The sequence below is a fragment of the Epinephelus fuscoguttatus genome, linkage group LG22, assembly GCF_011397635.1.
Source record: "Epinephelus fuscoguttatus linkage group LG22, E.fuscoguttatus.final_Chr_v1".
NCBI classification, from domain to species: domain Eukaryota; kingdom Metazoa; phylum Chordata; class Actinopteri; order Perciformes; family Serranidae; genus Epinephelus; species Epinephelus fuscoguttatus.
The window spans coordinates 28,547,219-28,568,958 of record NC_064773.1 but is presented as its reverse complement, the minus strand read 5'-3'; the positions used below and the strand labels follow the sequence as shown (position 1 = coordinate 28,568,958).

Genomic DNA, 21,740 nt, shown 5'->3' with positions numbered 1-21,740 from the left:
CACCACCAGCCTGAACTGTTGATACAAGGCAGGATGGATCCATGCTTTCATGTTGTTAATGCCAAATTCTGACCCTACCATCTGAATGTTGCAGCAGAAACCAAGACTCATCAGACTAGGCAACGTTTTTCCAATCTTCTATTGTCCAATTTAGTGAGACTGTGTGAATTGTAGCCTCAGTTTCCTGTTGTCAGCTGACAAGAGTGGCACATGGTGTGGTCTTCTGCTTCAAGGTTCGAAGTGTTGTTCGTTCAGGGATGGTCTTCTGCAGACCTTGGTTGTAATGAGCGGTTATTTGAGTTACTGGTACATTTCTATCATCTTGAACCAGTCTGGCCATTCTCCTCTGACCTCTGGCATCAACAAGGCATTTACACCCAGAGAACTGCCGCTCACTGGATATTTTCTCTTTTTCGGACCATCCTCTGAGGTGGTGGTGCGTGAAAATCCCAGTAGATCAGCAGTTTCTGAAGTACTCAGACCAGGCCGTCTGGCACCAACAACAATGCCACTTTCAAAGTCACTTAAATCACCTTTCTTATCCATTCTGATGCTCAGTTTGAACTTCAGCAGGTCGTTTTGACCATGTCTTCTCGCCTAAATGCATTGAGTTGCTGCAATGTGATTGACTGCATTAACGAGTGGTTGAACAGGTGTACCTAATAAAGTGGCCATTGAGCGTATGTTACATATTACTGAACGATTAATTGATTTTATATTGACATTAGTTTTAATTTGTAAAGTGTGTTGCCCATTGTACTTAAATGATTACATGTTTGCTTACATGCACAAAATATTTCGGCTTTTCCGAAAAAGACAACATTCCTATTGAGCTGTTCACATGGCTAATGACATTGGATATTCCACGAATGCTCCTGTTTACATGCAGCTGCTCATACTCTGTTATTTAGTTTCTTTGCATCAACAAAGGATTTTTCCTACTGGTGGCCGACTTATTGGGCCGTGCAAACACAGTCTCCCTCTTTCATTCTTTCAAGCAACTTCTTGAAAAGGTCGGCATTGCGATATTTGCTCAAATCCAAAAACCTGTCTTTCCTAAACACTAAGAATATTGGTGGAATACTCGTGTGATGTAAACGTAGCCAGTGTTTCTGTGGACAGGCCCCTGTTTTGGGGCAGAAACATAAAGGATTGCTTTCTAGGAAACACTAATATAAATGCATGTTTCAGACTTTCAAAAAAAAACACACAATGGCTTTTCTGTGAGTCACACTCAATGTCAACATATTTTTTTGTCAGTTTACCACAAAACTGTGACTGTTGTTTGCATAGGCTTTAACTGTCACTAGCATATTTACTCAGCTATAGCTAATGTGTATTAATTTTGTGGGTTTGCAAAATAAATAAGAAAGGGGAAATTTTGGCTGGTATGCACTACAGCAAGTGTCTGTACAGCTCAGCCAAAGAGAGTTTTATGGAAGAAGAATCACCACTCTGTCTCATATTTGATGTTTTCTAAAATATGATTGTGTCTTTTTGGTGTTCATGAAAGACCAACATTGTGGCAAGTCTTTATTACATAAATAATCTAGGTGTCAAACACCGCTCACCAGCAGTTTGTCCTGACATTGGTAAAAGTTTTTTAAAGCAAACTTCTCCCCTAGGTGCTGCCTCATTATAGCTCATTGGTTTTTTTTGCAAGAGGCACAGACAAAACGTTAGCTTCAGTTCGCATTCACAGAGTCAAGAGTCAGAATGGTAAAAAGCATTGGGGTCTTGTGTTTACCACACGCAGCTCTTGTTTCCGGGTGATGGAGACTAATTGTGGTTTCTGTGACGTTGCTATGGGGGCTAATTGAATGTGAGTTGCACAGTCACTACATCTGTGTGACAGATTAGATCTGCAGCAGCAACAGGACTCAACAAGCCTGTCTTTGTCCTGTAGCATCTATTTTCTTCATTTAATACGGTGATCAATTATTGGGATGAATGTTTAAGTGTCTCGGAGGAAGGCCATCACCGGGGGCTCTGTCCTGTTGTTCAGTCATTCAGGCCCGTCCGTCGTGTGCTGTAATGTTGTTTTGCAGCCTGAATCAATCGTGCTAACTGAAATCTTGACAGCTGTGGAGGCATCACCGCACTCTTGTTTCTCTACAGTTCTCAGATGAATCCAATTCAGTGCTGTTTGTTGTAGACATTTTGTAGCAGGAAAGGCACAGGTGGAAGTAATAATATTAAAGAAGCAATCATTGCAGTTCAATTCAGCAATTAATATTGGTATTACTCGTGTGTTAACAAGTCAGACAGCCTTTGTACACACACCTGTGGGCAGTTGTCAAAGTCTTTTGCCCCTACACACCCACAAAGGTGTTTTCTCTCATGTTGCCTGATTTGACCTCTTCTCAGGACTGTGTGGGTGTGTACAGATTGTGCTTGTCCGACAGCACCGTCACACTCCTGTATGCTTTGTTACACCTGTCAACATGACAACTTACACTGTTATCATTGTTCTAAGTCTTTGTTGGATATCATGGATGTCATCCTCTACCCAACTCACCTCTGTTGATCATTCTGCTGTGGGCACAGCTACTGATTGTATTCAGTCAACACGGCGGACAGCAAGGCCAAGAATAAATTTACATATATAATTCACTCCCACAACCCCACCCCACATGCTGGTGCATTTTGGTGTCTTTCAGCTGGTGCTTATGATCCAATAAAGCAGCACATCCTGACTGACTTCTCTTTATCTCTGTGCTTGTGTCTCGTGTCCTCTTTCTTCTCAGGAAATCAAACCCCAGAGTCATTACAACCACGGCTACAGTGAGAATGTCAGCCGTAAAAACCATGTGGATGACTACAGCACCTGGGACATTGTCAAAGCCACACAGTGAGTGGATGATATCTGTGCATATGTGTGTTGCTGTCTCACAACGACATCACGCTTTGGACTCGGTCTGTCATGTAGTCAGATTTTGATACATCTTCAAGAAATGCTGCATTAATTAGTTTTTATAATTCACACAAGTATATAAGATATGGTATGTGAGGATATTTGTGCACGGCGCCCGTGGGATTTCTAAATACCCTGGTATACAACAATATAGTGACATTTCCCAAGCCTATCTACAAGCACAACAGACCTTGGCCACAAGGCAGGTAATTTTGCGTTCTTAAATTTCATTGTCAGCCTGACCTAATGCACGCCCTATTGACCCATCAGTAAACTAAGCTAATTAATGGAGGAGGACACTACAGCAAAAGTGTGCTGATAGAATAATCAATCTTGCCTACTCACGTAGTCGAGATGTATGCTCGACAGTCAAGAAGTGCCCTGAATGCCTCAAGTTGAAAAAAAATTAAATTGTCATCGGCATTGTTTTCCATGTCCAATCAGATAAGGGCAGACCTTCTGTGATGACAATGACAAGTGGTAGTGTACAGTGTTAAGCTAACATTAGCTCACTTTCATCGTCGCCTTAAGCAAGCTACCAGACATAATTGAACAAATTATAGCTTCACCTGCTTTTTAACATTTCACCAACCGTAATTAGTCCCGAGAATCGACAGCAGATTGTCAAACTGTCCACGAATGACTCCTCCTAAGTTGATTGTTTACTTACTGACGGGCCTATTGGGATCCTTCTTCATTACTGGAGGGCAGCGTGTTTACGTGTTCATAAATTTGTTTTTGTGTTATCAAGACACCGCAAATTTTAAATCCAGAACTAGTGCCACCATGTTTTCAACTGTGGTTTTCTGACTCAGCATATTGCCAGAGAAATGATTTACCAGCTCAGAAAATGATGAGAGGATGTTTGGGGGAAGAGGAGAAATGTGGAAATGTCTTCCTGATAAGACAACAGAAGCTTTGTTTGGGATGCTACATTTGACAACAACAGATTTATGTTGTTTTGATTTGAGGTTAGGAATATCCGTTTATAACAGCCAGTGTCAAGTTATGCCATAGTGTGGGTGTCTGCTTTGGGTCTGAGTATCTGTTTATCTGTTTTGGTGTGTGTGTGTGTGTGTGTGTGTGTGTGTGTGTTTTGATGTATGTACACATTTTGTCAGTGTTAGTAGGTTTTACGTATTTGACCCTGTGTTTATCTGTGTTCACAGGTTTATTTGTTTGTGAGTGACTTTAATCCCTGTCCGCCCCTCTTCCTCAGGTACGGCATCTTCGAGCGCTGCAGAGAGTTGGTGGAGGCGGGCTTCGATGTTCGGCAGCCAGACAAAGAAAACGTAACGCTCCTCCACTGGGCCGCCATCAACAACAGGATAGATTTGGTCAAGTGAGTCCAAACATGTTTTGTATGAAGCTGGTGGCGGCAAAACCAAAGAGGTTAAAGAGTTGAGCTTGTGGTTGTATGGTTGTGAGTCTGAATCCCAAAACTGGCTGGAAATATGTGGATATACTGGTCAGCTCCCAAGTGTGAGTTTGAAATATGAAGCAGAAGATGACTGGAAAAAGAAGTGTGTTCAGCCAGCTTACCATAAATAATACATAGAAAAAAATAATAATAAATGTGGCTGCTGCTTTTCTCCACTTTTTGACACAGTTTTATTTGCTTGCACAGCTTTTCTGGTGTACCTTGTTGTCATCTAATGACCCTTTTCCACTGAGCCCCTGTCAGAGAGAAAGCCATGACCTGGCTGATTCAGGTCACTCAGGGAGAAAGGGGATTAACGCAAATTTAGCAACAAAATGGTTGATGCTGCAGATGTATTAAGGTGTGGAAGACAACATAAATGTTGACCCTCTCTCACACATCTTGCACTTTTCTATTAATTCTGCTTAGAGTAACAGGAGCTCAGGAGTCAAGAGCCTGTGTCCTGCCTTTTGTAAAGACAGCAACATAGTGTGTAACTCCAAACATACACTGTGTATTCAATAGATTTTTAATAACTCACATTTGAGAGGCTGGAGCGAGAGTATGTTTGGTATTTTTCCTTGAAAACTGACTTAAATATTTAATCAGTTGTCAAATTAGTCGCAGAATAATTTCAGCTCCACTCATGTACTTGGATTTTCTTTAGTAGAAAATGTTTTGGCTTGGTATTGCATACTATGTATAGTTTTTATGGGCACCAGTCAGGTCTTGGGAGTTTTCACACACGACCACGTGGACTTGAGGATAAATCGATTAGAATTTGATGGATAAATGTAACTAAAGAACTAAATAATTCATACACTAATTATGACAACATTTCCCACAAATGTTTAATAGAATATAATGATGAAGTGGTGACATTTTATATCCAAAAGGTTAAAGGTCAGCTTCACTGTCACATCATACACAAACACTTACAAACACTTTTCCGGCCATAATTCAATGCCATAACTCAGGAACAAAAGGGAAGACATTTGGTTTAATGCTGACTTGGTGACACTAACGTTGAGTGTCCATCTTGAAACTGCAGTAGCTGTATAGATCTTCTCTGCAGCTGGGTTGAGAATGTGTGTGAAGCATCCTTGTTTTAGAATATGTAGCTTCTTTGCAGTAACATCCACACTGGAAGCATTGTCAGCTGTCATGGCTACATACAGCATGATCCTGGACAGACACGGATGTAAACTGTAACTGCAGTTTGACTGGTTTATGGAGGCATACAACCCTGAGGTGGCAGTTGTATTTTATATATTGAAAAGTGGTTGCCACTGATGGCAACCCAAGGCCAAGACTTGGTTTCTCAAAATGGTTACAGATGGCAGCTTGGCAGTGGTTACTGCCGGGCCCTGTTATACCAGTCAGGCAGCCAACACTGACAGATTAGATTATCAAAACGAGATTCATCTGTGAATGCAGCATAACCTGATGACTGTGTTTGTTCATGCAGGTACTACATATCAAAGGGAGCCATAGTGGACCAGCTGGGAGGAGACCTCAACTCCACACCTCTGCACTGGGCCACCAGGTAACACCCACTCACCACAGATAACATATCTGCCATTGTAACTGTAAGTTACAATAGCAAGCAACTGAATGAATGATGAGGTTATAAACCACTGACAAAGTCAGCTGTGCCAAAATCCAAGGCTGCCTTGCCTGAGCAGATCAGGCCAGCTTCGTCTAATCACTCCTACAAACACACATTAATTAACTTATTCTTAGACTGCTCACCATTATCTTCTCCTTTATTGCTATTTTAATATTCACTGCTCATCGACACTGCTGGTTTACGACTAGAAGCTCCATCACAACTTGTAATGATCACTCAGTCACAGTGTAACTGGTGAGAAAGGACAGGTCACATGAGATCCATCCTCCTCTCCCAAGCAGACGGGGGCATGAAGCTCTCTCGGTCTGAATTATTGATAGATTTGACAACAGGCATCCACCCCATCGCCGATACACAGATACTCAGGAGTCCTGTGTCTCCCTTCGCCTCCCCCCACCTCGCCTCCACCTGCCAGTGACCTTTAAACCCCCCCCCAGCCTCCTCAGTCTGACTGTGTGACCTCAGCCGTTTAGACACATGCTGGAGCTAAGTGCTGGGTGTCACAGGCTTTGTCTGCCCTCATTTACATACAGCATATGGGTGTCATGCTTTTGTGAAGTGAAAGTGATAGTACACAGTCCTAAAATTAAAACAGTGCATTTTATGTAATTTTTACCACTTCCTTTGAAATCTTTATCTTCCTATGTGGGGAGGTTTACATTGCATACAGGGTTAGTGATAAAAATACATTTTAGAAATGCAATAAAGCATGCAGCTTATCACCCACTGCAACACAGAGACAAACCTCAAACGATAGGAGCAGACAGGGAGCCAGTTTCTCAATATTGTGCTAGCATATGAGGCTACATCATTTCATGTGCAAATAAAGCTGTTTAATAGCAGTGGGAGGACATGAGACTCTGATCTTTGGACTCTGAATCTGAGTTGAGTCATCCACTCACTGTCTAAGTGGGTGATCAAGTGAGAATGGCTTTGGCCTTCTTCACCCCAAACCTCGGAAAGACTGGAGTTATTTGTTTCCTACATATTACTGGCTGTTTTCACCAAACATCAAACCCGTCTGCAGTATAAAGGCAGGATAGAACAGAACAGAAAGCCTTTATTGTCATTGCACAGTACAACGAAATTTGCTGTGCACCTCCTAAAACGGCACATTGAAGGAACACTTCATCCCTCAAATTAGCATTTGCATGGCAGTTGTGTTGAATTCGTGATGAGAACTTTGTTTTTCTCATATGCCTCCACAGTGAACGAAGAATCCAAAAAAGGAGAACATTCTTGATGAATCTATCAAAACATTTACAAATGTTACAAAATCTCACACAACTAAGTGAAACTTATCAATGCTCTCTTCAAAGCCAGACTCCATTGACAAAAAACGTAATTATACCTAGCTGATGACAGGAGTTGCTGGTCTACCACTGCCTTGATCAGTTACTAAGTAAGTTAGTTAGTAAAGTCCAAACTAACCCTTCAAAACACCAACATGTTTGGCAAGTACTGAGCATACGACTATAAATAAGATTTTGATGATACTGCACAAGTTGTGTAAGAGTTTGTAAACAGATGTTTTGATATAGCTTTGCTGTTGTTAAACATGGCCCCTTATGACTTTAATTCTTTTAAAATGTTCTGTTTTTGGATTCTTCGTTCTCCATGAAGCATGCAAGAAGGTTTTCTTTGCGAATTCAACATAACACGGGGCGAGTAATTTATATACAGATGATCATTTGGGGGCGTTCACTAAAGCTCAGAAGAGCACATCACTGCTCATTCTTCCAGTCTGTGAGGTTAGCAGTGAGGAATGGGATGTCAGAATAAGACGACGTGTGAAATATCTGTATCTCTGTGTCCATCTTCTCCCAGACAAGGCCATCTATCCATGGTGGTGCAGCTCATGAAATATGGCGCAGACCCGTCTTTGATTGATGGCGAGGGCTGCAGTTGCGTTCATCTGGCCGCCCAGTTCGGCCACACCTCCATCGTGGCCTACCTAATCGCTAAAGGACAGGTAGGAGACACCAACGCTGCAGATTATTTGTCAGGAAGAAAACATAATCTGAAATGGCAGAAAATGTGCTTGTGTGACAGGAGATCTTTAGTATGATTACTATAATCCACCTGGATATATTTTTTTTAAACACCAGAGGCAATTAAAAATAGGAAATTGTCAGCCTTCATGATTTTATCTTTTTTTCCTGTTTGTGCCTGTGTCATTTGGGTTTTGTCAGCCTCCTGGGGACATGTCTTTGTTTTAGGAAGCATTTTGTACCAGCGCTGTCCATTAGGGGGAGCCCTATTGCTTCTCTTTTCCACCTCTCACTTCTCCCTCAGCTCCTTCAGTTCTTTAATTGCACCCTTCCTCTTTATCAGGATGTGGACATGATGGATCAGAACGGCATGACTCCTCTGATGTGGGCGGCTTACAGGACACACAGGTGTGTGCGTTTATAACTTGTGTGAGCGTACGCGTGCCCCACAGTTGCTATTACAGCTCGGTCTGCCTTGACAAAGAATCTTAATGACACGGTAGACAACTGTTGAATGAAATTTCAACCTCAAATCAAGAAAGTAATGCCAGGAAAAAGCATGAAGTACTGACAGTGACGTGTACAAGCTCGAGCTTGTTCCTGCTGACTGCAGCAGCACACAGAACTTTGTCATTCATCAGACAGACTGCAAACACAAGGGAACAAGCCCCAGCTTTATCTGAAGAGTCCCTGATAAGCATATTTTCTGGGTGATAATTTCCATTTAAAGTTTATTAATTCAACTTGATCTCTGAGGGGGAATTACAAAATTAGCAGCAAAGAGGGAGGTGAAGCGTGACAATGAAAGAGATAGTGATTAAGTAGTTATATTAATAATAAGAAAGAAATTAAATCAGAAATACAAATTGTAATGGATCATTCTCTAATGACGATCGCTTTCTTGCAGTCAAATGTGTTGCTGTCAATCAGTTGAGTTTTTTTAAATGTGAGGATTTGATGTCAGCTTTGGCTGTGAGAAATTTAACAGCCATTTTGGATTATTTATGACATTTTATAGAAAAAAACGATTAATCGAGACAATAACTGAACGATCAGATAATCAGTAATGAAAGTATTTGTTAGTTGCTCCCATAAAACCAATGGTGTTTGGTTATAGAATGTTAAATATGAGCCAGATTCAAATCCTTAGGTTACCTTTTCCAACTGTCCTTTCTGTTAATCACCTTCTTGTTGTCTTTGTCTTCCTCCTTGTGATGAACGTGTTTGTCAAATGGGTTTTAAACTAGTTTGCCTGAGCTTGATTTGATTTTCTTCCTCTGTGCGACAGCGTGGATCCCACCCGGCTGCTACTGACCTTCAACGTGTCTGTCAACCTGGGCGACAAATATCACAAGAACACAGCGCTGCACTGGGCCGTGCTGGCCGGCAACACCACTGTCATCAGCCTGCTGCTGGACGCCAATGCTAACGTCGACGCACAGAACATCAAGGTGACGCCTGCCTCATGACTCGATCTGCCGTTTTTGCATCTGATAATAGGGACTCTTATATCATGAAATGAGACTGTTGCTTAGAATGGCGGAAATGTAGCCAGAGTTTTTTGTGGTGGTAGATGTGTACAGACTGGTCTTGTGTTGATTTGTAGGGTGAAACACCGCTAGATCTTGCCAAGCAAAGGAAGAACGTTTGGATGATCAATCACTTACAGGAAGCACGGCAGGCCAAAGGCTACGACAGCCCATCCTACCTGAAGAGACTGAAGATGGACAAGGTACACACACACACACACACAAACATGTTCAAATACAATACATCATATATCAAAAGAGAAAGTCAGGCAGGCATCAATCAATGTGAATTATGTGCTACTGCTAAAATTTCAGAATCTTTTTAATGGAATCACCTGTAATAAATGCAATAAACACACACACACACACCTTTGTGGCTTCCTGTTTGACCGTCCCAGTTCAAATAGATACATTTTCAGACCAGTCTGTCCACACTGAACTCTTGCACTGCTGCAGTGTCACAGCATGTCTGGGGATGTGATTACGTTTCAGTCCAGACATTTATTAGTTTTCAAGTTCCCGATCAGCAGACAGTCTGACAGGAAGCGGATGACTCTTAAAATGACCTGTTATGGGTAACCTTACAACTTCTGCAAAATGCACAAACAGCATGACTTTTATTGCATCCAGTCTGACAGCAGTGGGTAATAACTGATACTTATCCTGATAAATAACCTCTTCTACTCGAGCTTTGAACTTGATTGAACTTTTTGTAGAAATCAAAGAAAGGAGGGACCTTCAGATATTTACTTGGTCACAGCAAACTAACGTATCAGCCACAGCCAGAATATAGTTCACCAATGCACATTCATCTGTGTTTGTTTCTATGTCAGAATGTTTTAGAATGTTTTGAAGACAGTGCATGCTACTTCAGACTCTAACCTTGAATGTGGTGTTGTCTCTCCCCTTGTCTGCTGGGATATTATAAGTTAATTAAGGTAAATTTTAGGACTAGACAGTAGGTTTTTATACAAAAAGACAACTAGAATCAAGACTCAGAGGTTTGCCTCACCTTTAGTCCAGATCCCTAGTGTGAGTAGAGCTTCACAGGTCGTTTGTAGATTCGTAGAATACATTTAACTTCCTTGGATTACTTTCGTCGTTGTCTCGCCAAATCAAAGTGTTAAATTAAAAATGGCTTTAAAATGCTTTATTTGTATGAACTACAAAATCTGATTTAATTATGCCAGGGGTTGGACACATTCTTTATACCCTGGCATTTTGACTTTATCAAACAGTTGCATCTAAAAGTCTGAGACCACTAGCCAAGATACTTTTATTTTTGCATTTGTTTCGAACGTAGAAATGTTTTTTTCCTTACATTAATGGGCCAGGGTGGATGTCGGGTGAATGTAGAGGAAGGTTCATGAACTTCTTTTGTCTTCATGGTAAATGGAAGAGACTTGCATTACGATAGTGCCTGCTGACCACGCAAAGCACTTGAACACGACATGTCACATTCACCCATTTCCACATTCACACACTGGTGGACAAGGCTACCATCCTAGGTGCCACCTGCTACTCAGTAACCTTTCACAAACACTCAAACACCTAATGGGTGTGTGACACCCAGTGTTGGGTTCAGAATCTTGCCCAAGGATACATGGAGGAACCAGGGATCTAGATAACAATCATTCGATTAATCAGTGCTATTGTGGCTCTACCTCCTGAACCACAGCCAGTCAAGGAGTTCTTGCAAAGTGTTTCAGAGTTCCATGCACTGCCCTCTAGAAACCTTAAGTCTAGCCATGATTTGACACAGAGAAAGCCTGTATTTGTCTTCTGTCACTTGATGACAAGTGATTCATTACCTTGACTGATTTGAATTATAATACATATTTTTACTCTTACAACAGATTTGAAAACCTTTCATAGCTATAAAATGTGAACTAGGACTCCCTTCTTGCTAAACTCTCATCTGTGTTTTCCATTTTTGTCTTTCCTGACTTGTTTCATCTCTTGTCCAACTTACATCTGTTTCTTTCTCTGTCTCCTCTTCAACTTTTTCCCCACTAATCCGCCTTCTCTCCATGCCCTCTCTTTCACCACTTCTATTACATCTTCTCTCCTCCTTTATGTCCTATCTTCCTGATTTTTCCTGTCTCCTCATCTGTCTCCTTCCTCTCCTCCTGCAGGAGTTCAGGCAGAAGGTGATGCTAGGAACACCCTTCCTGGTCATCTGGCTAGTTGGTTTCATCGCTGACCTAGACATTGACTCCTGGCTGATCAAAGGCCTCATGTACGCCGGCGTCTGGGTCACCGTGCAGTTCCTCTCCAAGTACGTCTCAGTTACATAAAAGACACTTTTTTTGCCTTTGATTCTCTTAATACCTAAGTTAGTTATGTTCATTAAGGCTAGTTTGGACAGATTTAGCTTTCATCGCTAACTTTTTATTACCCTGAGTTAGTGTTGTCGTGTTTTTAGCCAACTTTGGATTTTGCATTTTGAGATAATGATCTTTCAAAATTAAATCTGCATTACTTCTTACACCATTGAATACACACAGTCTCATTGGCACCACCACATAAACTGTCCTTGCACATATTCTCACGTGCAAACACACATACAATTTCCAACATTCCACACCATGCAGAGACAAATACTCACTCAAGCCCCATTAGCACTGCCATCTGGTCCTGCTGTTCTAGTTTGTTGTGCCGTTCACTACTGTTAGCTCTCTGACTACAATAACACACACTGCCCAATGTGTTAGCGTCATGTTCACTGACATTCTTGGAATACTCAGTTGGTGAAAAAACAATCGTAATTATTGAGTCCTGGCGAGTCTAACTGTAGTGTGTCATCAGGTCATGGTTTGGTTTATTTTTACTGCTGTCTCAAAGTTTTAGGTTTGCATCAGTGCATATGTGCTACAGTGAGCAGTTTCACATCTGCAGGAAGAGTGTCTTGATGTATTGAACACATAAGTTATGAGCAGAGCAGTGTCTGTAGTGTAGTGTAGTGTCAAAGGACAATTCTGACTAATATGATTTGACCACCGCTACAGAAAGAAGCCACAATTTGTTGTACAGTTAGTCTTATTGCCAGGCTGTGTCAAGTATGACGGGGTCAGGGTGAAGCAGATGTTTTTAGTACTGTGAGCACTGTTTGATTGACAGGAAGTGCAATGCAGAAATGAGACAATGGCAAATTTTATTAAGAATGCTGACACCTCCGTCCCTCCTACTCTTCTCTCTCCGCAGGGCTTTCTTCGACCACTCCATGCACAGCGCTCTCCCTCTGGGAATCTATCTGGCCACCAAGTTCTGGATGTACGCCACCTGGTTCTACTGGTTCTGGAACGATATCCTTTTCTGTCATCAGTTTTGACTTTGTTTTCTTAACGGAATAGTTTGACATTTTGGGAAATCCTTTTTTTTTTTTTTTTTTTTTGTTCTTGCAGAGTTAGACGGAAGAATGATTCATATCTGTGCGGAAAACATGACGATAAGCTTAGCTTAGCTTAGCATAAAGGCTAAGATAATCCAAAGTCAGACAGCTAGCCTGGCTCTGTCCAAATATAAGAAAATGATGTTTAAAGCTCACAAATTAACATGTTATATCCTGTTTGTTGAATCTGTATAAAAAAATGGCAAGTTGTGTTTTTACAGGGAATGTGTTCAACTGTTTCTTGCAGTTGCCAGGCAACCAGTGGATACTTAGGAGGTCTGTAAAAAAAAAAAAAATAAGAGAAAACAAAATTGGGATGACCTCCCATCAGGCTTTGTTCTGGTAGTTGATCACACTCACATTTTGATGAGAAAGGTTTTTCCAGTTCAAACCTTAAGTAATTGTGTTCCTAACTGCCATGTTGGCAAATGCTACACTTCAGTCTGTGATGGATGAATCTTGTTAAGTCAAATCCTTTAGAGTTTAGGCATTTAGCTGATACTTGAGGAGTCTTGTTCAGAGGGACTTTCTGTGTTAGAGAAGTTCAGTGTTTTGGGCTGTTTCTGGGATCAAGCACCAACCTTTCAGATTTTTAATAATGGTCCCTTAATCCCAAGTAATGCTGAGGAGTTCACTGAACAGTGACTGTGTCCGGTTCCCCTACATTCAATGCAACATTAGGCCATGAGTCGAGTCAAGTTATAGTTTAGTCCTCTGTAGCTCTTTTCAGTAGATGTGATAAGTGATATCTGAGCTCCTCTGTCCCACTGTTTTAGTCTCATTCATGCACTTGTGTGTGAGGCATACCAGAGCTTCAAGACCTGGCTCACACTGTCTGGAAAAAAGACGTCAATCCAAAGCCTTGCAGTTGTGTCACATGCCGGTTGAAATGGGCTATTTACACTTGGCTTGTTCACAATTGCACAAGTCGTTCAACATAAGCCAAGAGCTTTTATAAATCTGTTAGGCCAGTTTCTGGATTTGGCAATTATGAGTGATCTCCAAGCAGGGAGGATCTCAATAAAATATGGACTTGTAAAACAGATTTTTACTGCTTTCTGCTGCCTGTGATGCGTTGTGGTGGAAGAGGAGAAAAATCCTCGTGTTAGCCGGCTGGAACATCAGTGAGATAAAGTTGCAGGAGACGCAGAAAAGGAGGAGGGTTAATGTAAAGAGCAGAAGGGGTTGATGGAAATTATGTTAAACAAATGCAGGCATGATGTGCCACAAGCCCTAAGGTCCCACTATGATGGATGTTTCAGTAAGACTGTAGATTGTGTCTCAGTGAACATGCTGCTTAGTTTCCAGTCTCTGTTGCTGCGTTGGAATTGTGAAGAGGGAGTTTGGTGTGTAGCAGCTGCTGGGTGAAGCCCAGCAGAGTGACTCCAAAGGGTTTCTGTTGACCTCAGCGCTGCTGCTTTCACAGTTTTTGTTCATAGACGAATTGCCTTGCTTTATGGAAGCTCCTAATTGCCGTAGGTGAAAGGGGAGTTCTCGTTTGTGGAAGGTATTTAATTTTATGCCTCGCTGCTCCACTAATGGGAAGGGAGCATAAGATGTCTTTGACCTAAGCTTATTAAAAGAGAAAACTGTGCTCTGAGGCCTTTCCAGTTATTAAAAGTACTACTACAGATGTGTTTTAAGCATGTTTTTCATGGGTGTATGGCATGTCAATTGGACATAAAATTGATGGAAGGAACTGCAATGACACCCGTGCTCTTGACCTGCTCCCTTAGCCGGGTTTTCACATATGCTTTCATCTTCAAAGAGCAGTGGCGAGGTGACGTTACATCCTGTAATCTGGTAAATGTTTGTTCGTACATGGATGAAAAGTTGCCCCTTTGACTACAAGCAGGTTCTTTCTTGTTTGAAGACGTTTCCTTGTGATAAAATGACTCCTTTCAGGTTTTCTCTTTCGCCCTCCGGCTATCGAGGCTGTCATTATGCCTGTGAGTCTGCCATGAATCTCTCTCCAGTAATGGTGTTGTTTGCCTGCCTTTCATTTGACAGACATGCTGTGTCATGTTCCCTACAGCTCGGGGAGTTTAGCCTTTCTCCTGCGGCATTGCAGACATCAGTATCAGTGGCAAACTGTGGACACTCTCTCATTCAGGTAGACAGTTATTGCATACAAATACTTTTTCTAATCGCATTTATTTATGCAAATCAAGGGATATGCAAATCAGGAGCTCTGCCTGTTTTAACTAGAGGTTAACTATAAATTCAAAGCTAATGTATGAGACTATTGACGCTGCTACCAACAAGCAGAACAAGCCGATGGCCACCACAGTTGAGGTTGAGTTAGGGTCAAAATAAATACGTTTGTAAAACATGTCGCCTGAACAGGTCTGAAGGAAAACGGGTTTATAGCTGTGTCAGACTATCACAATTGAAGGCAGGGTGAAAAGCCAGCCACAGAGAGAGAGCAGACTCAATGATTGCAGATGAATGTGCATAAATATGAAGTAATGACTACCTTAACCACCGCGCACATTGGTTTTCTGTCTCTATCTCGAGCAACCATGACTGTTTCTTGTTGTCTGAGTAGACTACACAATGTAGTGCCAGAGGAACACCAAGTGTCACTGCTGCATCTTGTCGGCTTGTTTCTGGCAGTTTGTCATAAGCTTAGAGGAGACTTTATTTTTCGTTGAGAGTAAATTACTTTCTTTTTCTCGTCGTGATTTCGATGCACACTGTTAGCGGACGAAGTGATTACTATCGGCAAATTATTTAAATAGAATTTGTATAGTGACGATTCTGTCTGAAGATGTTTGATCCATCTAAGCAGTTGATCACCGTAACTTGGATTACTATAAGTGCTTTTTTCCCTCTGGAAATTCATTTAAAGCAGAACTATACCAATTCTCACAATTCATGCATGTTATTCCAAAGGTCAGTCTTCGAAAACATGAACAACTGTCACCCAAACCCTAAAACTAGAGTGCTGAAACTAAAATTTGTGATGTCATATGGGCATAAAGTCTGGAGCCGCTCCATAGACAATGAGTTATAGAAGATGTTATAGATGACACTGAGAGCACCCAAGGGAATGTTATGAGTATATGAATACATTTTCTGTTTCATAACTGAGAACACAACAATAGGGAAAGATCATTTGGGTATGAAAAAGAAAACATGTTGGCCCACAAAACCAGTTTCCCATTCATTGTCGATGGAGCAGCCCCAGACTTTATACCTGACGACATCTAAGTGTAAGACTTCTCTGGTTTCTGGCTTTAAGAAAGAGTAGCTCAGAATGTTCGTGGGTCAGATTGTTGGTTTTGGAAAGTTATAAAACTTGTAGGACACAGTTCCCTTGACTCTGACATCAGAGGGCTGTGAGGGAAGGGGTTTTCTGAAGCTGTTTGACCATCCAATAAACCCCTGGTTTGAACCATAATGATGCCTCTAAGCCTTTAAGGCTGCATTCACACCTAATCAGGCATTGTGGCGAAAATGCCAGTTAAATGTGGGTAGCGTGTCAAAGCTGCAGTGGTGGGGGCTTCAAGGGATGCCCAAAAAAAAAAGGAATTACTGTGGCGTTGGGTGAGAAGTTGAAGCAAAATCAGCTTCAGTCTGTCAGGTGAGGCTTCAGTTTACTCTCTGTGACCCTTTAGAGGACTGGGGCCCAGCATGGGTTGCTGGTTGAGTTCCCTATTTTGTACGAGCTTGCAGTTTTACATCTATTGAACTTGGATTTGAGGATGAAAGTATAAACCTTTAATGTAGGTCACGGGCTAAAGGATTCCAACATCTGGTTTAAAGCATCCTGGCCTGATTATCTGATCAGATCTGAGAGGAGACATTTCATGATTGTTGTTCTGATTTCATTGTTCCACATTTCTCACCACGTCTCTGTCGGACGGTGTTGTTACGCGGTCCAGTATCTTGCACACCTTTGTTCCTCCTTCCAGGTGGAAACTTTTTATCCACCGGTTCTGACCCACTTTTCTGCCATTGTGAGCTCATTATCCTCCTCAGGCCTGTGGTTGAAATCAGATCAAATGACACGGGTGGAGCTGTGTGATGGTACTTTTTTGTCTTCCCCAGACTCGGATCATATTTTCCTCTGTAGGCGTTGTTCATAAATGCATTTCCAGCAGGTGAATGTCTTAAAATAACAGAGTGAACAATGCCCTAGAGTTTGTACTGTACTGCACGCATTCATTTCTCTATCGTACTGTATGTCTGCATGTCATTTCAAGTCTGACATGCCACACTGATAAATCTGTCGGTGACCCTCTTGCTCTGTCTTTGCTGTCAGCTGTTGTCAGATAAACCTCACCACTCAGCCTTTCAAAAGATTAATGGGTGCTAACAGAAGGTGATGACCATGTCTCCCCGAGGAACCATCGAAACCCATTTATCTGAGGAGCTTCATTGATCACTGGCACAATCTCTGTATCTGAACTGGGCCTTGAGTTAGTGGACCAGTGAGGAGTGTTTTACTTATTAGGCCATTCAGTAGGGGATAATGTCAACAGCCAGTCCTTTATGGAGATACTTATGAAGATCAGTGGCTTCATGTGGCATGTCAGGGCTTATAGAGGCCTCTTTCACTCTGTCAGCGCTACGAAAGTGCTTATTAATGAAGTCATAACTGTGCCAGAGGGATGACCACAACTGCTATTGGCTCTTCCTCACCAACAAGGTTGCTGTTGGGGCTTGTTGTTTCTATGCTTATGGTGTGGCCCTCGTGGCTATGAGTAACTACGTTCCCAAAAGACCGTTAGGGGCACAAACCCTTGTTAATGCTTCAGAGAATTTTAGTATCATCTTTTTGTGGCTGGTGTTCACATCAAGTGTGTTGTGTCATTACGGATCTGAGAGTTTACTTTGAATAAAAGGTTGAAGTATCAACTGAAATAAAATGAGATGTTACACCTCATCCCTACAAGTCAGTCAAAGAAAAGAAACTCTTCTCTCTAAGTGGGGTCCGGGCACCCCCATATTGATCAGATCAGAAGTCCTTGAATTTAATGTTTCAGAAGCTGTGGAAACCCTGGATCGAGAACCTTTGATGAAGAGGATGATCCAGTTTGGGTTGAGACGATAGAATAAAAAGGTTTTGATGGATCAGTAGAAGTAGTTGTCATTTAGGTTTGGATGTCCAGCAAATGCCTGAGACAGGACTGCTTCTCAGTCACACTAGTGGCATGGCTCTAGGGATGGCAGTGTTCGTCACTCGGTTATCAATCACTTTGGTCCAGACTGAAATGTCACCAACTGACTGGATTGTAACATTTTGTATGGACAGTTGTGTTTCCCTAACTAACTTCATCGCTTTTTCTCTTGCACCATCATCAGGTCTGAGCTCCAACCACTGCTGTGCCGAAGTACAGCCTCAGAGCCTCTATAGCATGGTGGTAGACTCTCTGAATACACTTGGTAGACGATTCTTCACATTGTGAGAACCTGTGAGATTCAGCTAGCTCTCATATATATTTTTGGCATGTATTAAACTTATAATAGCAGCCATGCAGGTGTTTCATTTTAAGCTTAGTAAGTCTGCTATAAGTGGAAGCTATGTGGTCTGCCAGCTGCCACATGAATCTTTTCTTGAAAGAGTAAGAAGATGCAAAAGACACGTGTGAAACTATACTCTATCCACGAAGAGGTTGCATAGCCACCCCTGTGCAGCCATTTACCCAAAAAATGGTATTTTAAAGTGGCCACTGTAACGTATGTTAAGCATGCTTCCTACTGAAACTCTTGCAGTTTACTTATTTTCATGTTATGCCACAGTTGAAACAGAATATTCCTCATCTGTGTTGTTGTTCCAGAGTTTGATCCACTGTGATGATTATATCATAGTTGTTTTGCCAAATTGTATTTTACTCCAATAGTTTCAGTCACACATATAGCATGTGTCACATTTCAGTCTGGGCCTCTCTGTGTCACTTGGCTGTATTCCTGTGGGATTCAGCTGACTCATGCACACCTGCATGACTGACTCTGCTACTAATCAGTTACAGTCTTCACTTTCCCCACCCACAGATGTCACAGAATACACTCCTATCTCTCCATAGTTGGGCAAAAGACTGTAGAACCTGCAGCTTATTTGTTTATGTGGTTAGGAATGGTGTGATGAAATAGAATTACATACCTACACTATCAGCCTCGTCATGTGAGCATGCACAGTCTTTTATTAACCTAACATTTACACACTGACTGTAATACACTGTCACATAACCAGTTTGTTTGTGCTGTTAGTTGTGTAATAAAAATGTTACACACATAAACAGAGTTTCCTCTGTGAGAGCAGGACTGCATCATGGTCTACATTGTATGTGTTCAATGAATGGAAGTCATGATGAGCTGTGGTGACAGACAGAGATGATCTCTCCCTGACTGGGTGAGTCGAGATGAGACCGAGCTGCTCTTTGCGTCACAGTCTGCCTGTTAGTCATGTTACTATGAAGTAATGATCTGACTCAGATTGATGTCTGAAATGGTTTTACTGACATTTGTTTAGAAGTGTGTCTGAAACAGTGTGACAGGCCAAGTGTTTGTCCTGCACAATACTGAAGTAGAGGCCAGTGCAAACATACTGTTTGTCTTTCTTATGTCATTTGGAGTTGTCATCAACTGGGTATTTATGATTAAACGTTCACAATAAAGCAGTTTAGCTGCTTATATCAATGAGGAACTGCTTTGGTAAACTAGATAAGGACCTTTGAGAGTGATTTATTTTTAAATGACATAACATACTTGTTATCAGACAGATCCAGGCTAAGTCTCTATGTTAAAGCGGGGGGTTTCAGAGCCTGCTTTGGGGGCTGTAAACAGGAAGTATAATGTTGCCATGGAGTCAGTTAGCTGTGGGTTACAAGTTGAGCCTTGTTCTTTTTTTATGCCACTGCACCGGCAGGGTAGTCCATCCATCCGTCCCATTCTCATGAATAAAAATTTCTCAAGAATGCCATGAGAGATTTTCTTTCAATTGAGCAAAAATGTGGTGGTCATTTTTTTCCAAATTTGGCACAAATGGCTACTTGGACTCAAGGATGAACTGATTAGAATTTGGTGGACAAAGGTCAAGGTCACTGTGACTTTGAGTCCGTCTCATTCTCGTAATCATTATATGCCAAGAACACCTTGAAGGGAATTTCTTCAAATTTGGCACAAATGTCCACTTGGACTCAAGAATGATCTGATTAGAATTTTGTGATTGAAGGACAAAGATCAAGGTCACTATGATCTCACCAAACATGGTTTCTAAGGTTCCTACTTGATGTCATCAGTCCTCTGGCAGTAGTACTGTGGTTAGAATGAACAGGATCTGATTGTGGTAAAAACCCAGCAGTTGTCTGTAAACCTGTCTTTACAAAAACTCTGCTGAGATGCTGTTTGTCCATTGTGTTCCTTAACCTCACTGCACATCTACCCTTTGCCACTGTCCATGTGCCCTTCCTGATAAACACCCTGGCTCTGTTCTACAACTTTGGCAAATCCTGGAAGTCTGACCCAGGAATTATCAAAGCGTCAGAGGAGCAGAAGAAAAAGGTAAAGTTACAGCAAAGAAACAATCAGCAGGATCATCGTTTGAAAGAAACGTTTTTTGTTTGTTTGGTTTTTTTGGTCATATTTCACTATACGAAGTGTTAATGTTGATGTAGTGAATACAGGCGTTCTGATCACTAGCTTTAACGTGAACTTTTTTCACACGTTGTACTCTGACATCATGTGTGATGTTCCTTCAGCTCTGAAATTTCCAGTTCACAGCAGAAAGCTGCTTTGAATTCACTGCAGAGATCAGGCTGCTCAGCGGCTGATCCTCTGGCCTCTCTGTCTCTCTGTCCCTCATTATCACACTCTAATGGGGGACAACAGAGGCAGTGCTTTGTACCAGGCCCAGTGATTGATGAAAAGCTAAATTTACCCTGCATTGTTAGCACAGGACTCACCACTGGATCAAAGGCTTCAAAGCTTTCCTCTCCCTGCAGAGGATCCCTTCCTACCTCTTGTATTCCTCTCATGTTTGTTTATTTGCACAGTGATGTAATGCCGTAAGAGCAAACTGACAAAAAAAAACCACACATATGAGGACAACAAATCTTATTTGTGCAGATTGGATAAAAACCAAACCACTAATGAAAAGTATTTTGCCTTAAAATCACAATAATCCAAAGACTGAATGAAACTGTAAATCACAGTTAGCTTTTGTTCACCGTGAATCAGCCGAGCTTCCAGTGTAATCGTTCAGCTGGAAATCCCAGCCTCAGCTGTCAGTAGGTCTTTTGTTACGTTGCCAAATAGACCTTGGCGAGATGAATTTCTCAGTTGTTCATTCATTTTTCTGTCATGTCTCTGTCTGCTTTTTTTTTTTTTTTAAATCCTGCTTTTGTTTCTTGTTTCCTTTCTCCAGACAATTGTGGAGCTGGCAGAGACAGGCAGCCTGGATCTGAGCATATTCTGCAGTACCTGCTTGGTAAATTCTGACTTACAATGTGATATATATACAGAGGAAAACAATACCAATAATAAAACCACTTTTGACTGCTTGTCTGACTCTTTCCTTCCAGATACGGAAGCCCATCAGGTCCAAACACTGCGCCGTGTGCAACCGCTGCATCGCCAAGTTCGACCACCACTGTCCCTGGGTGGGGAACTGTGTCGGTATGTCAGCAACACAGCAAATTTACGAGGATGTCAACAACACATGCACTTACAAACAAATGGCTCCCCGTAATTTTCTTCCCCTGACTGAGGGTTGTGGCTTTATATTGTGTTTTATCAGCTCCAAATTCCACTTTATGAAGCAACACGTGATCTGACTGAGGGTTCTGCTCTTAACTCATTCTGGCTCTGGTAAACAACAGAAAAACATGTTGGAGAAATTATAGACATGCATAAATGCTG

At 41.7% G+C, this 21,740-nt stretch overlaps 1 protein-coding gene across 1 annotated transcript in view; it reads left to right on the top strand.

Moving 5' to 3' along the window:
• zdhhc17 (zinc finger DHHC-type palmitoyltransferase 17) overlaps positions 1-21,740 on the top strand; it is a 34,665-nt gene that overhangs the window by 6,537 nt on the left and 6,388 nt on the right. The window contains exons 2-13 of the mRNA XM_049566165.1: positions 2,748-2,851; positions 4,134-4,256; positions 5,803-5,880; positions 7,792-7,936; positions 8,299-8,363; positions 9,244-9,406; positions 9,562-9,687; positions 11,620-11,762; positions 12,689-12,791; positions 20,262-20,384; positions 21,247-21,309; positions 21,404-21,497. Coding sequence (XP_049422122.1) covers positions 2,748-2,851; positions 4,134-4,256; positions 5,803-5,880; positions 7,792-7,936; positions 8,299-8,363; positions 9,244-9,406; positions 9,562-9,687; positions 11,620-11,762; positions 12,689-12,791; positions 20,262-20,384; positions 21,247-21,309; positions 21,404-21,497 — 1,330 coding nt within the window. The remainder of the gene's footprint in view (positions 1-2,747; positions 2,852-4,133; positions 4,257-5,802; positions 5,881-7,791; positions 7,937-8,298; positions 8,364-9,243; positions 9,407-9,561; positions 9,688-11,619; positions 11,763-12,688; positions 12,792-20,261; positions 20,385-21,246; positions 21,310-21,403; positions 21,498-21,740) is intronic.